Source organism: Etheostoma spectabile, chromosome 3 (assembly GCF_008692095.1).
Source record: "Etheostoma spectabile isolate EspeVRDwgs_2016 chromosome 3, UIUC_Espe_1.0, whole genome shotgun sequence".
NCBI classification, from domain to species: Eukaryota; Metazoa; Chordata; class Actinopteri; order Perciformes; family Percidae; genus Etheostoma; species Etheostoma spectabile.
In genome coordinates this window covers 9,669,575-9,684,239 of record NC_045735.1, presented here as the reverse complement: position 1 = coordinate 9,684,239, position 14,665 = coordinate 9,669,575, and the positions used below count along the sequence as shown (strand labels likewise).

At 37.9% G+C, this 14,665-nt stretch overlaps 1 protein-coding gene across 1 annotated transcript in view; it reads right to left on the bottom strand.

Annotated features, from left to right (window-relative positions):
• Window positions 1–14,665, bottom strand: part of st3gal4 (ST3 beta-galactoside alpha-2,3-sialyltransferase 4) — a 43,230-nt gene that overhangs the window by 12,432 nt on the left and 16,133 nt on the right. Inside the window, exons 2-5 of the mRNA XM_032510275.1 lie at window positions 4,787–4,854; window positions 3,076–3,147; window positions 1,323–1,398; window positions 920–1,009 (exon numbers count right to left, since the gene is read on the bottom strand). Coding sequence (XP_032366166.1) covers window positions 920–1,009; window positions 1,323–1,398; window positions 3,076–3,112 — 203 coding nt within the window. The 5' untranslated portion in view covers window positions 3,113–3,147; window positions 4,787–4,854. The remainder of the gene's footprint in view (window positions 1–919; window positions 1,010–1,322; window positions 1,399–3,075; window positions 3,148–4,786; window positions 4,855–14,665) is intronic.

Sequence of the window (14,665 nt, the reverse complement as noted above, 5' to 3'; positions counted from 1 at the left end):
GGGGGGGGGGGGGATAACATTTACAGAGGCTGTGGAGTGAGACAAATGTGGCAGGTTGTACTATGTGAAACAGTTGCCTTTCTGTATTCGTTGGTTTCAGACTCTACTTTATGACCTACTGTATTCAACAGTGAGTTTCCAAGACATTTATTACCCTTTTGTGCCAGCTAGCTCTTCACATGAGATCAGGATAAATCTCCGGGGAGGAGTCTAATTAGAGAAATGTCACTCTGATTGCAAAGAAGGCCTCCCTGTGACTGTAATAACTGATGTGAAATCCCTTGAACAATCAGTCAGCGACTTTATGTAAGAATGCAAAACATGTTCTTTAACAGTGGTTGAATCAGGGATTATTAATCTTGAGGTCAAAGGGCAGGCAGTGGATGGTCTACTGAGCTGGAGAAATAAACAGTGGCCTTGGAGGAGGTCTGGACAAACCACAGATGGAGAACATACCAGCATTTTGTAACAGAATAGAGCCCGCAAAAAACCCAAAACAAAACAACAGTAAATATATAGCTGAATAAACTGATAATAGAGCATGGGAAAACATGAGGAACAATGATTACATGTCAAGGTAGACAAACAAGCTATTGTCTGGCTTACAAAAATGTAACTTTATCAAGAGCTATTTCTGAGACAACATTGGCTTTTATATTAACCCTCCTTCTCAACCCTTTAATTAACCACTTGAGTTACTAAAACGTACATTTAGATGGCAAATTGTTTTTTATAATACCTCCTGTTCCTTTTCAATGAAATTTGCTTTACCATCTTGGCTGGTAAAGACCAGTTCTAATGATCCGAGGAACCTAGCACCTTATTTTCAAATAAAAATATTGGCATATCTTTCTCCCTTAATAAGCCATCCACTCCCTCCAGTTTGTAAAAACAAAAACAGAGACATGCCATTACTCACTTAAAGTTAAGACTCTCCCACTTCTTACGGGTTAGCCAGCCATCACACAGCGACTTACTACTGTTCGGAGACTTGTTGGTGCCTCTGTAGCTGAAAGACAGACAAGCACCACAAATGGCATTTAAGTTACTGCTGACTCCATAAAAACACCAGTAACTGAGTCCAGAACACTTAAAAAGTGCAAGAATGGGCATGTGTGAGGGCCTAACTTGACCAGCAAGCTTAGACTTCCAGATAATCAATGTGGGTTGTCCTTAGTGACTCAGCATTGCACAGATTTCAAGAATTTACAGTTTTACCAGCAATGGGCCTATCTGTAATTGTGTGACCTCAATACCGAGAACAACCAAGAAAAAAAGAAATGGGTGCGTTAGTGAGTGTGTGTGTGTGTGTGTGTAATTACCTCTGAAGTATGGCAAAGGAGTAGTAGTATATGACAAAAGAGATGAATAAGAGGAGAATTAGGGGAAGCCACCATACTGGAGTCAAAGAAGAGAAAAACAGAAGAAAATGTACAAGAATAAAACATCACATCCAACACATTCTAGTTTCAAATTCTTGACACATTAAAGTGTGATTTCTTTAATGTTATGGCCATTAATGTAAAGAGTGCAGCAGTGAATGATCCTATGAAAGACAATAATCTACTGTAATTGTGATTTTTATTGACAAATAAAAAGTTTTTGAAAAAAGATACTGCTCAACAGTTGCCATCCCATTTAACACAGGTGTGGTTTCAGTATCAGACAAGGTACTGAAAAATGAAACTAAAATGAAAAATACCGGCTTACTGGAAGTCCCAGTTATTATTTAGAGAAAGCTGCTCAGGTCCACAGGAAACGCTTCACCAACTATGGTCTCAATTTGACAGCAAAGAGTGAAACTCACTTCTTAAAGACAACCGTTTGAATTAAAATGCCTTACTTATTCAATAAGACCTAAAATGGTTCTTCACTAATTACTGTAATCAGTAGTATACTTTAGAGTTTTGATAGGTAAGTATGATAAGAGAGAGTAGAGCTACAGGTACCACTGGCCACCATGCACACACTTTCAAAGTAATAATAATGGATACTAAAAAAGAATAGTTTAACATTTTGGGAAATATGCATATGCGCTTTCTGTCCACAGTTTGATGAAGAGATACCATTCTGATATGTGTATACAATATATGAAGCTATAGCTATGTTTAATAAGAAACTATAGCTTCATATTTGGTGTATGCATATAAATATATAAAGAGCCGAGCCAGCTGCTGGTTAGTGTAGTTTAGCACAAAGACAGGTAAAAGGTGGAAGTCCAAAATAACATTAGTTTTATCCAAACAAAAACCAAGGTTTCAAAACAACAAGTTGCAGTGTTACAGGGAGTTTTGTGTTGGGTTTCTTCTTGGCTGGGCAAGGAGACTTCATGTAGTCACCGCTGGATGCAAAGTAACTTCACTGTGATCAAACTATCTCTTTGCAGACAAAACAGCCTATAATAAGTACCAAGAAATGTACTGTACCTGACATTCAGTGGCAGACTATATTTCAAACAAGCAACCTTGAATGCCACTTGTACTCTTTTGTTAAAAGGAAATCATTGCAAATGCTCTCTGTCTATGGTATAAAGGCAGGAGCCCTCTAATCTGAAACAAAATCTAAAGAGCATCAACACAGCTTTGTGTATAATAATTTAGTCAACATCTGGAGGGAACAAGGCTTGCAATTTTTGAGAAGTGACTAATTGTTGTGTGGCTAGAAGCACAGTAGACTGTTGTTGCAAACTGTAGTAGGGATAGTTATCATTGCGAATACAGCAGGTTGATGTACAGTGCCATTCTGGACCAACGGTTGTCGATTATTTTCAATCTGTGACCTAATGTCAATTGTCTTTACATTCTACTGATTTTAAAGGCAAAAAACAGAAGTAACAGGTGGTACTAAGCACAGGTAACCCAATCAATATAAAACAAAATGAAATAGTGGTTATAATGTTAAAGATCGGATCATTAAGGCTATTTAGTTCCACAATCATCTCATCATCAGATGAGAAATAACACAGAGATCAGATTAGTGCTTTACTAGATAGTAAGGAAGGGAAAAGACCCATTTAAGTAATCATTATCAAATCAGCATTAAAAACATCTGATGATTGAAAAAAACATAGCTTACTTTTAGTTGCTTTCTGGGACATCTTCACATGCTCCATTGACCTCTCATGTCTACACAGTGCATGAGGTTATCCTGGGTGAGGGGTACAGAAAGGAGAAAGACCAATGTCATGTATTAGCACCTCCTTCAAACTGCTTCATGAAAAGCATTCTCCCTTTCTTGGGGAAATGATCTGAAAGAGGATCCACCACAAATTAAAATATACAGCGTGCATGCATTGACTCATGGTGGGCATTCCATACCCACATTTCAAGTAATTGCGTTAAATAACTTAGATGTCAGTTAAAGTTAGAGTAAATAGGAGTATCAGAGAAACAAATTAAAGCAATGAGGCAAAAACACAACAGGAGTGTGCTTACCACAGAGAAGGGGAGAATGAAAGCGAAAAGCTGAGAGAGAGAGAGAGAGAGAGAGAGAGAGAGAGAGAGAGAGAGAAGGACAGCAGATGAAGGCTGATCAGTTTAAGAGGATCATGCTGGACTAAGAGAAGCTTGGTCCATGAACTGAGGGGTATTTGCAATCCCACATCACATCAACTACAGGGCTTGCTTGGTTGCTTTAAAGATTTCCGATTACAGTGAAAACCAGATTAAAATCCATGTAACCTTACACACTTTTGACTATTTAATGCACAATGCATATCTTCTCAACAAGCATCCTGATTCATGGTTTACAGAGGGAGGCCATAGCCATCCACCCAACCAAAGCGTGCCTGAAACATGCCTGGCACTGTTTCAGGGCCAGTCCATCACTGAAAATCATTAATGAACTGAAGGAGTGCACAGCTGAATACTTATTTTGAGATCTGCGTGTGTGCACATGTACCTGCTACTTTACAACAGCAGTGTTGTAATACGTCTGTAAATCTACAAATAAATCGACCCAACTTGGAGTTAGAGAGAGGAGAGGAAACCACATGATGACTCAAGCTCCTTCCAGTAAAACCAAACCATTATTTCACAACATAAAATATGATATGATACTGGGGCCTCCTGAATCAGAATGTACTTTCTTACAGCGTTAAAGTGTTTTCATTCTGAACTAGACATGATGCTGGGCTGTTCGTTTAGAAAACTATGAAAACACTATAACGTGTCTAGAGGAGCACACTTCAAATGCATCTTGTTCTTTATTGAAACAATGAGTCACTGTTGTGTTGTTGGGTTTGATGATATAGCACATGTTGTGCTCATTAGTTGATAAAGCCATTAGTCAATCGTCCGAAAATGTAATCACCAATAATTTTTATTGTTATTGTTAAAAGCTGTGATAGGCAATTTATTTTTGGCATCGTTGGGAAGGAATTCAAAAGAAATCTTTTAGCATTTTGTTATTCAAGTATTCTGAGAGAAAACTGGACTTCTGACTCTCATTTTGGCTCTGTTTTCAGACTTTAGAAAATCTAGTCTGTGCATATGCCTGTGCAACAGAGAGGTAGGTATCACTCTATGTCAAATTCTGTTATTTTGCTTTCCATTGCAGCTTTACGTCCTTTATTTAGCAAAAATGCTAAAACATTTGCTGATCCCAACCTTTCAGATTTGAGAATATGCTGCTTTTGTCAGTTTAAATGGGCATATTTCACAGTTTATTTTACAAACTAAAAACTTTGCTTAGAGCACCTTTAAAAAAATGTAAATGAGGTTTAGAACTGTGCAGCCACTAATTACACATCAACAAAAAAACACAACATGACTACAAAACATCTTACCTTTTCCCTCTTTCATTTCCACTTAGTATGTCCTCAGTGGTACATATGTAATGAGTCGGGGCTTCTCCCTGTGGTAAAGGCAAAACATAATTTGACATATGAAAGCAACAGGAGAACATCTGCACAACTAACTTGTTATGGTTTGTTTTCTGCTTGTCTTTGGAGTTGATTAGGGTAATAAAAGAAAACTGCCAGTTGTGTGTGGAAAGCAACAGGAAGATCCATACATGCATGGCTGATCATTTTGTAAAGAGGAACTAAATTCTAAATTCTTCTTGGACGTGGGCTGATTTTCTAGTCTTCAATTTATAGCATACAGCTAAAAGCAAAAATGATTATTTCATGATGGTTGTTAAAAAGAGATTCACTTTGATAATTGGTGAACAAAGTGTAAAGATTTGCTGGGAGATAGACAGTAAGTCAGACAAAACAAGTAATTTAAAGACGTGAATTTGTGATGGCATTTTTGTAATTTTTTGACATTTTATAGACAAATTAAACACTAAAATAACTGACAGATTAATGGCTCAATGCTAAATAATTTGTTACAATATTTGTTATATATGTATAAAATACTATCTATCACAAACGCTGTGCTGTACGATGCCCGGAGGCACGCTGGCCTGCTGACTGACACTGGCAAGATATGAGGGACCAACAGAGTACGATTTAGTCCGGTCAGAGATGCCCTTCACCACAGACCAACTTAAAGCTTTGCTGCAAGTCTAACCGTGGGTCACCAAAGAAATGCAGACAGACCACTAAAGAGCTGAGTCACACACTGTAGTGATTAAAGATGAGTCAGGCTGCACTGTGGAAGTAATTGGAGCAAAAGCATTGCAAGGGGAAATATTGTCATGGATTTGTTTGTTGCTTCCTACCACATTCCAAAAGCAGGCGAGGGCTTACAAGGCTAATACTGTTCTTGGCATGAGTAGGAAATAATGTAATAATCAATTTAATTATTAAAGAGTTCTACATGGCTTGGTTGTGTTCTAAGGTATTCTATGGTCTGTTATTTTCTTGTTAACAGACCGTTGCTAAGTATAACACACCGTTGCCATGCATAGCAGAGTATTGCCATGGACACAGTTATGTTTACTCTGGAGGAAGGCAGCTAACAATCCACTGAAAGAAGTTCGGATAATTTATCAGCTGTGGCAAAAAGTGGTTGAAACATGGATCACCTTCTGTCCACCAATTCAAGCAAAGACTGCAAGGCCACACCCCCAGCCTCCACCTTGCCCCTCATCCCTCTCATCCTCAAAAGCTACAGACTCAGAAAAGGGCACATCCTAAGGAAAGCTCATTGTGGGACTGGCTCTAGTGGCTGTAATTCTGCACCAAGGCTGAATTTTGGGAAAGAGACTTCGGATATAGTATTAGGAGACCACTAAGGTGTATATAAAAGAGACTTCAGATATGGTAATAGGTAAATGCATCCAAAGAGCACCATGTCATGGGACCTTTAACATTTATTTTAAGATAGTGGCATTAATATGAGCGCTGCATTAAGATAGTCTGGTTTTATGGTAGCTTTGAGTAAGGATGTAAACAAAAGTACCAATTAAATTGATGTATGAACAAAAATATCAGTTTGAGTTATTGTGAGACATTACCATGATGACATGTTCTTGCACCATTAATACTTGATTAGCAAAGAATACAAGGCCTAACAGATTTACTGTGAGATTTCTTTGGGTTGATTTCAAATGGGTAAAGTCATCACAACGCGGTCAACAAAGACAAAAATGATGATTCAAAATTACCTTCTTCTTTGAACCACTTTTCCCAACCAACTGATGGATATCAAACACAGAAACACGCTCTAAAGAAAATCATATGTGCATTCTGCTCACAATAGAAAATCGGCTCTAAAATACAAAATCCCTTTTAATTTAATCCGGTCGGAGGAGCTAAATCTGGTGCCCATTTGTAACACTTTGACCGCTTTTAGGAAGAAAAGCTTTCAATGAAATTGCAGGCTATCATCAACTTCTTTTGCTTCCTAAAGAGATATCCTCAGGGAGCCATAGAATATGTAGAATGTACAGTAGATGAGACAGGGTGACTCCCTGCAGGGTTTTTGTGGTATCAAGTAAGGGCAATTTTAATCCTAGGATGTGGCTTTTCTCCAATTTCCTAAGCTTCTTTGTCAACTTCCACGTTCCCAGATTTCAGACAACATATTACTAGTAATCCATACTAGAAGAGTTATATCATGAATCTACATCTCTAACCAATTCTATATAAAGACAAAGAATTTGCTATAGGCCTAAACTGCTTTACTTTTTTCTCTTTTTGTACTCAATATGTAAAGTACCTCTTCCTGCTATCCTGAAACATTAATACAGTGATTTCCAACCAGAGATAGTTGCACCCAAGGGTGTACATTTGCAGTTGCTAAGGGGTACATGGAAAGCCTAGTGTGAAAACTAGTTAGCAAGTGAGCAGGGAAATCTAAACTAAAAGTAAGCTAATGGAGAACTGGTTGAAGTCATTCGTTAAGGGTAACAAAATGACAGCTCAAATAGGTAAATGTAATGGGTAAACCGTTGAAATGCTACCTCTGGATAAATGGTTGAACTAGTTAGCTAAATTTGATGGATAATTGTTGAACAGTCAGCTAAAATAATAAAGTTTCAACTAATTAAGGTGATGGATAAACAGTTAGCTAAACATATTGGTTTGTTATTGGTTTTAACAGCTAAATGTATGGATACATGATTGAATTAGATAGCTAAAAGTAATAAATGGTTGAAATAGATAGCTAAAACAATTGATCAAATGCTTGAAACGTCTAGCTTCTGCCACTCAGTCAATACAAATGCAAACTTGAACAAACAAACCAACCTAAACACCAATATCAATTGTATAAAAAGTATTGTCAACTATTATATATCAAATCCAGTTTGAAATCAGATCATTTAAAACATGAGGGGTGGTGTCGATGCCTTGGTGTATGAGTCTGACAGAGCCAAAGGACACATTAGAAAACCACAGCACTAACACACTGATTCAGACAAACTATGAAAGTAAATCGGTTTCATCGGAATTAAATAGCCATTGAATTTCTAGCACCATACATTTATGCATTGAAATTATGTATCTGAATTGTTTGCCTCTGAATTTTAATCTTCAAATTTTAAACAACTAATTTTCCCCTTTATTTTTCTCAGTTCAAAAATTCAGAATTAAAAATTCAACATGTTTATAATGCATCTATTATATTTTCAAATTGATTGAATTCAACAGGCAAAATTCAGCTGCAAAATGTAATGTTTAAAATCCAGTGATAACATCTGGGAACCCAAGGAAAAGCAATTGATTCTAGGATCTTGATCGGTAGCAGTGAACATTTGTTGTTGAAAATTTGACGAGTAAAATTGGAGGCAAAAAATTCAGTTACATAATATCAATTTATAAATATTCAGTGCTAAAAATTCAATGGCTTTTTAATTTCAAAATCCCATGAAACAGATTCCCTTCCAGAATAAACACTCATTTTCATACTTGTGGTTAGCCTGTGGTTTTTACTTCTGCTCTAACTGCTGTAAATGAATGCAGCTCGTTGATGCTCTCCATCCATCCTGTATTCTTTGTCATCCACTTTCCATTATGCAATTTAGGTAGGTCTTTGTGTTTTTCTCTTCCATTCCTGTTTGTTTCAAGAGGAACTGAGTTTCAGAAGTCCCTTGGAGTTTTAACTTCTAACAACAAATACATTATTTTTGTATACAGACACATTCACAGTATTCTCTATTGCTCAAGATAGCTAAAGATGATTGCCCTCAAGCATAGACAAACACTTATAGCTCATATTTCACAATAGGAATGCCACCAAAGCTTTACAAAAACATGTTTGCTCACTCTGATTCTAATCTAAAGACATCTTCCATGGTCAAGTTGCGGGGGCGGGAGTTGCTAGATCCCTAGAAGGCTCATTGATCGCAGTTAACCGACTACTGGTGTCGTGCCAAAAATGAAATCCTAGGCTCTTGGGTTCTCAAGCACGTTGTTTTGTTGCCCGTTGCACACATTTCTCTGGCCATTCCTAGCAGGCTGAGCCGGGCTCCCTGCCATCCCCGCCCAGGCCAAATCCCTACCTGGATGTGTGACGGATAGAGGAATAAAAGAGGACATGCCAAAGCTCTAGATGAGTCGTAGCTGCACCGCGTCTGATTGAAACGCACTCATAGTTAGGTGAAGTTGTGAAACAAATGCAATTCGAACAGGCATGCGCTCTAGTTCAGAGTACACTATCATTTCACAAGATGTCTATGAATTTTGTTTGTCTTGGTCTAAGCAATGATAAAAGAACCTTTTGTTTTGATGACCATGATTTATTCACATTTATGGATTTGTTTACATTTGAAACATGAGTTAACTCTTTTGGTTGAGTAATCACCCTATGGTCACAGTAACGTACCACGTGGTGGGAGGATTGTACTTAAGAGTTTTGACAATTGTAAGTTTGTTTCAGTAAATGTGCCAAATTGATTGAGAAAACAACTGTTATTAGTTCTATGAAGGAGAAGGTTGGCTCTGTTGTAGTATGGCAGCAGCTGACCATTTCCAGTTGCTCATTGCAGAAATATCTTTGGGCTTTACTATCTGCAAACTGTGCATTGTGTTTCGCACCCAAAGGTAATGTATTATCTAAGATGCATAGATGATGGCTATATACTGTACTCTGCTATAAATATATGATAAGAAGAGAATAAATGCTTTAAAATGCAAACAAGCTCATCGCTTTCAGTGCTCTAAATGCGACCAATCTCAATAACAATAAGATGTTTATAATTTGATGCATCCAATAAATAGTAGTATTTGCCGGATGTTTTGAGGGTATGTATGTTCATCAGCTATAAGAAAACCGGATTAAGAGATTCAGGTAGGAGTGAGTCATAAGGTATATCAAGTCTTCAGACTGCAACCAAATGGTTGCATTTTGCAACCATTTTTTGAGACGGTGCAAGTAATTTACTACTAGCACATGTCACTGCAAATTGCATTTGGCATATTTTTTCATTTCATGTTGGAAAAACAAGGAGGGGGTAGGTCTTCCAGAGTTGGCCAATGTGTGTGAGAGGGGTAGGGTCTATGAGTGATTGAGGGTAACGTAATACAAACTTGTGTGTCTCGGTTTGGTGGTGTCACACTCATCGCCATTGAAGGCGGCTTCGTTTGATTGAGAAAGTGAAAAAGATAGTAGTGTTTTAGAACATAGTGTTTTAGAACTTTCTTGTCACTGCGATTTCCTGTTTACTCTTAAGTACTCTCCCACCGTCTCCAAACAGATTGACACGTCTGATTGCCGGTTACATGACCGGCCACGGCAGTGTGACGTCGTGGTGTCTTTTCTCCCAAAGTTTAATCTGTCTTAACTTTATTACAGTATGAAAGGCCCTGGATACCCAGAATGGTCTTTTCCGTTATTTTCAGACCTCTGCCCAGGTTAAAGGTGGGCTAGAGCATACATGTAGATGAGAATTTATTACGTCACAAATTTCATCTACCAATAACAATGATAAAGATGTCATGTGCCCTGCCCTAACACGTGCAGCCGAGCTAACTGGAGGCTCAGGAAGATGTCAATCAATTAGTTTATACACGCCCACAGAGTCCTGGGGAGAGGTCCAATTAGCCAGAATAACTGAAAACACCTGCGTGGGTGTCCAAGGCTTTTAAAAGGAAAAACAAAACAAAAATTCAAACCCAAAAATTGAAAATCAAATACCTGCCCAACAAACAAATATCGGAATAGTTGTATATTCAGATCCAGCCCTACTCGTTAGTGTTGAACTCGCTCTTGTCATGTTATTGACTGCATTTTTACTCAGTCTTGTCTCAGTCTCAGACAAAAAGGACTGGCTTTTATTTCAACACCACTGCGAGTATATCACTTTAGGGATGCACCGATACCACTTTTTTTAAGACCAAGTACACATACAAGTACAATATATCGGGTACTTACCGATAATGATAGACTGATTTTATTGGCTGCCCGATATGTTTGCGTTTGCTGAGGGTTTTTCCCGGCATTATTTCCAGACCGGCGCCCACAGGCAGCTCTGCGTTGCTGGAGACGCTGCAGTTCAGGTGCAGACCATGCACTGCCCCTCCACCACTAGCAGCGCGGCAGTCTTAAATTACAAATCAAGCACTTTATTTCCATGGCTACTTTTCAGGTTTATTGGTTTCTTAAATTATTTAAATGTGTTGACAAAGGGCATTTTGTGATGATCTGAATATATCTGTCTTATAATATGTCAGCAAGTTATGCATCATCATGGCTGTGTTGTAGATGTTGATGAAAGCCTTTCACTTTTGCACAGTTAACTACATGCAGACCCATCCATATGATGCACATTGCACATATAATTTGGGTGATATGAATGTAAGATGATTGCAGAAGTGACACTGATCTGTGTTTTTGTTTATTATTTTTAAACAAATGGCAGAGCAGATTTCAAAAACAAATCCAGTGTGGCAGGGTTTACATTTTTATGATGTAAACTGAGGGAGCAAAAGCTGTATGGGCTCCAAATATCGGCTCAAGAAAAATGCCTGTTTTGGTCATTGGCTAAGGCTGATGGGAAAAGCAATCCATATCAATCGATCTGTACTCGCCAATACCGAATACTGCTCCGAGTATTTATCCTCTAGTGTCCGAAGGTGTTTTCAGATACACATATAATTTTGGCCAGCTCTGATATGGTTGTCAATTAGAACACATTTAAGCGCAGTGGCCATGGGTTGGACATTTCCCAGAGCTAATGACAATAAAATAAATCATATCATTCCTGATATCAAAATACTAAGTGAAGTTTAAAAAAATGAGGATCGCAAAGTCCGATAACGTCATGCACATGCATATAAAGTAGCAATGTGTGGCATGAGTTTTATTATTTTGTTAACGTATGTTTTGCAAAAGAGATTATATAATATATATATATATATATATATATATATATATATATATATATATATGCGTCTTTCTGCTCCTTTTCATTCAGGACTTGAAAGTTGGTGTTTGCATTAAGTTGTTTGTTTGTTTGATAGCTTAAATAAACTTTATATATATACACACACACACACACACTACCGTTCAAAAGTTTGGGGTCAAAAACAATTTGTGTTTTCCGAAAGTCACACTTATTCACCACCATACGTTGTTAAATGAATAGAAATAGAGTCAAGACATTGACAGGTTAGAAATAATGATTTGTATTTGAAATAAGATTTTTTTTTAAAAACTTTGCTTTCGTCAAAGAATCTCCATTTGCAGCAATTACAGCATTGCAGACCTTTGGCATTCTAGCTGTATTTGTTGAGGTAATGGAGAAATTGCACCCCACACTCCAGAAGCAGCTCCCACAAGTGGAGGTTGGATGGCACTTCTTGCGTATACGGTCAAGCTGCTCCCACAAAGCCCAATGGGGTTCAGATCTGGTGACTGCGCCTGGCCACTCCATTGCCGATAGAATACCAGCTGCTGCTTCTGCTCTAAATAGTTCTTGCACAATTTGGAGGTGTGTTTAGGGTCATTGTCCGTTGTAGGATGAAATTGGCTCCAATCAAGCGCTGTCCACTGGGTATGGCATGGCGTTGCAAAATGGAGTGATTGCCTTCTCATTCAGAATCCCTTTACCCTGTACAATCTCCCACCTTACCAGCACCAAAGCAACCCCAGACCATCAATTACCTCCACCATGCTAACAGATGGCGTCAGGCATCTCAGGCATCTTTTCATTGTTCTGCGTCTCACAAACGTTCTCTTTGTGATCCTAACACCTCAAACTGGATTCATCGTCCACAACACTTTTTTCCAGTCTCCTCTGTCCAATGTCTTTTTTTTCTTTGCATCTTAATCTTTCTTTTTTGGCCAGTCTCAGATATGGCTTTCTTTGCCACTCTGCCTGAAGCCAGAATCCCGCAGCCGCCTCTTCATGTAGATGTTGACACTGGTGTTTTGCGGGTACTATAATGAAGATGCCAGTTGGTGACCGTGAGGCGTCTGTTTCTCAAACTAGAGACCTAATGTACTTATCTTCTGCTCAGTTGTGCAACGCGGCCTCCCACTTTTTTTTCTACTCTGGTTAGAGCCTGTTTGTGCTGTCCTCTGAAGGGAGTAGTACACACCGTGTAGGAAATCTTCAATTTCTTAGCAATGTCTCGCATGGATAGCCTTCATTTCTAAGGAAAAGATAGACTGTCGAGTTTCAGATGAAAGTTCTCTTTTTCTGGCCATTTGAGCGTTTAATTGACCCCACAAATGTGATGCTCAGAAACTCCATCTGCTCAAAGGAAGGTCAGTTTTGTAGCTTCTGTAACGACCTAACTGTTTTCAGAGTGTGTGAACATGATTACACAAGGGTTTTCTAATCATCAATTAGCCTTCTGAGCCAATGAGCAAAACAATTGTACCATTAGAACACTGGAGTGATAGTTGGTGGAAATGGGCCTCTATACACCTATGTAGATATGCACCAAAAACCAGATTTGCAGCTAGAAAAGTCATTTACCACATTAGCAATGTATAGAGTGTATTTCTTCAAAGTTAAGACTAGTTTAAAGTTTCTTCATTGAAAGTACAGTGCTTTTCCTTCAAAAATAAGGCACATTGCAATGTGACCCCAAACTTTTGAACGGTAGTGTATATATATACACACACACACAGTATACAGTATCTATGAGAGCCTAGTTTTACAGACAAAAATCTCCAAAAGGCTGGCATTGCTCCTATTATGCTCACTAAACCTGCTTGAGGGAGAAGTTAATGTAACGTTGCTATAAGATGGTATTGCTATAAGATGGTATTGCGTGTGGTAGTATTAGAGTCATTTTATTTTTACAAGTACAAGTACATGCGCACGGCAACGGACCAATGCTGGATTCTGGCATCGGTATTGGTGCATCCCTATTAGAGCCCGACCGATAAAGGATTTTTAAGGCTGATATTTGGTTATTTAAAGATCCAATATTCCGATATATACAGTATTTTCAAAAAACAAAATCTGGAAACACGTAACAAAAAAAAAACAGATTTCCTTAACATTATTATTTGTACTTATTCATTGAGTTCTCACTAAAATAATATGATAATAATTTTGATGTTCCTTTGTTCTGTTGTGACAATAAAACAAACTATTACATTATTTTATTTTATCATTATATTTTATTATTATATTTTATTTTTTTAACTAATGTTGGGGAAATCTTTTTTTTTCCCATCGGCCATTATAAATGCTGATTGATCCAATACCAATCGAGAAGTGCCTAATATCGGCCAGCAGATATATCACTCGGGTTCTAATCCCTGTATGCTTTGCCGGGCCTTAAGCAAAAAGCAAGTTACTTTAAGTTTTAATCTAAATACACAGTTGTCAAATATTGACCTTGTCAAAACATACAGTGCCTGTGTGTTTTGAGTTTTGTGAGCTCCTTTCTCACTGGCTTGCTCATCACTCAATCTTTCCATCAAATAGCGTTAGATCCTTACTCCCCTTTACGTGGAAGTATAATCACCTTAGATATGATTGTTATTTCAGTGTTAACAAAAAAAACGACAAACAGGAGGAAGGGAGAGCCTGTATGAGGCAGAGGCAGTAATTCCGTACATTGACAATAATAATATTTTGTTTATGGGTAGTGTCCTTGATTCAAATTACGGATTTCTCTGGGTTTGAAAATTGTTGGAAACATTTTATATAATTGACAACTCAACAAAATACATTTCAGGTCTAGTTATTTTTAGACATTTTAATGTCCATACATACAGACAATGGGGCTAGAAAGTTTGGGCACCCCAGGTAAAAAATTGTATTAATGTGCATAAAGGAGCTAAGAAAAGATGGAAAAATCTCCAAAAGGCAT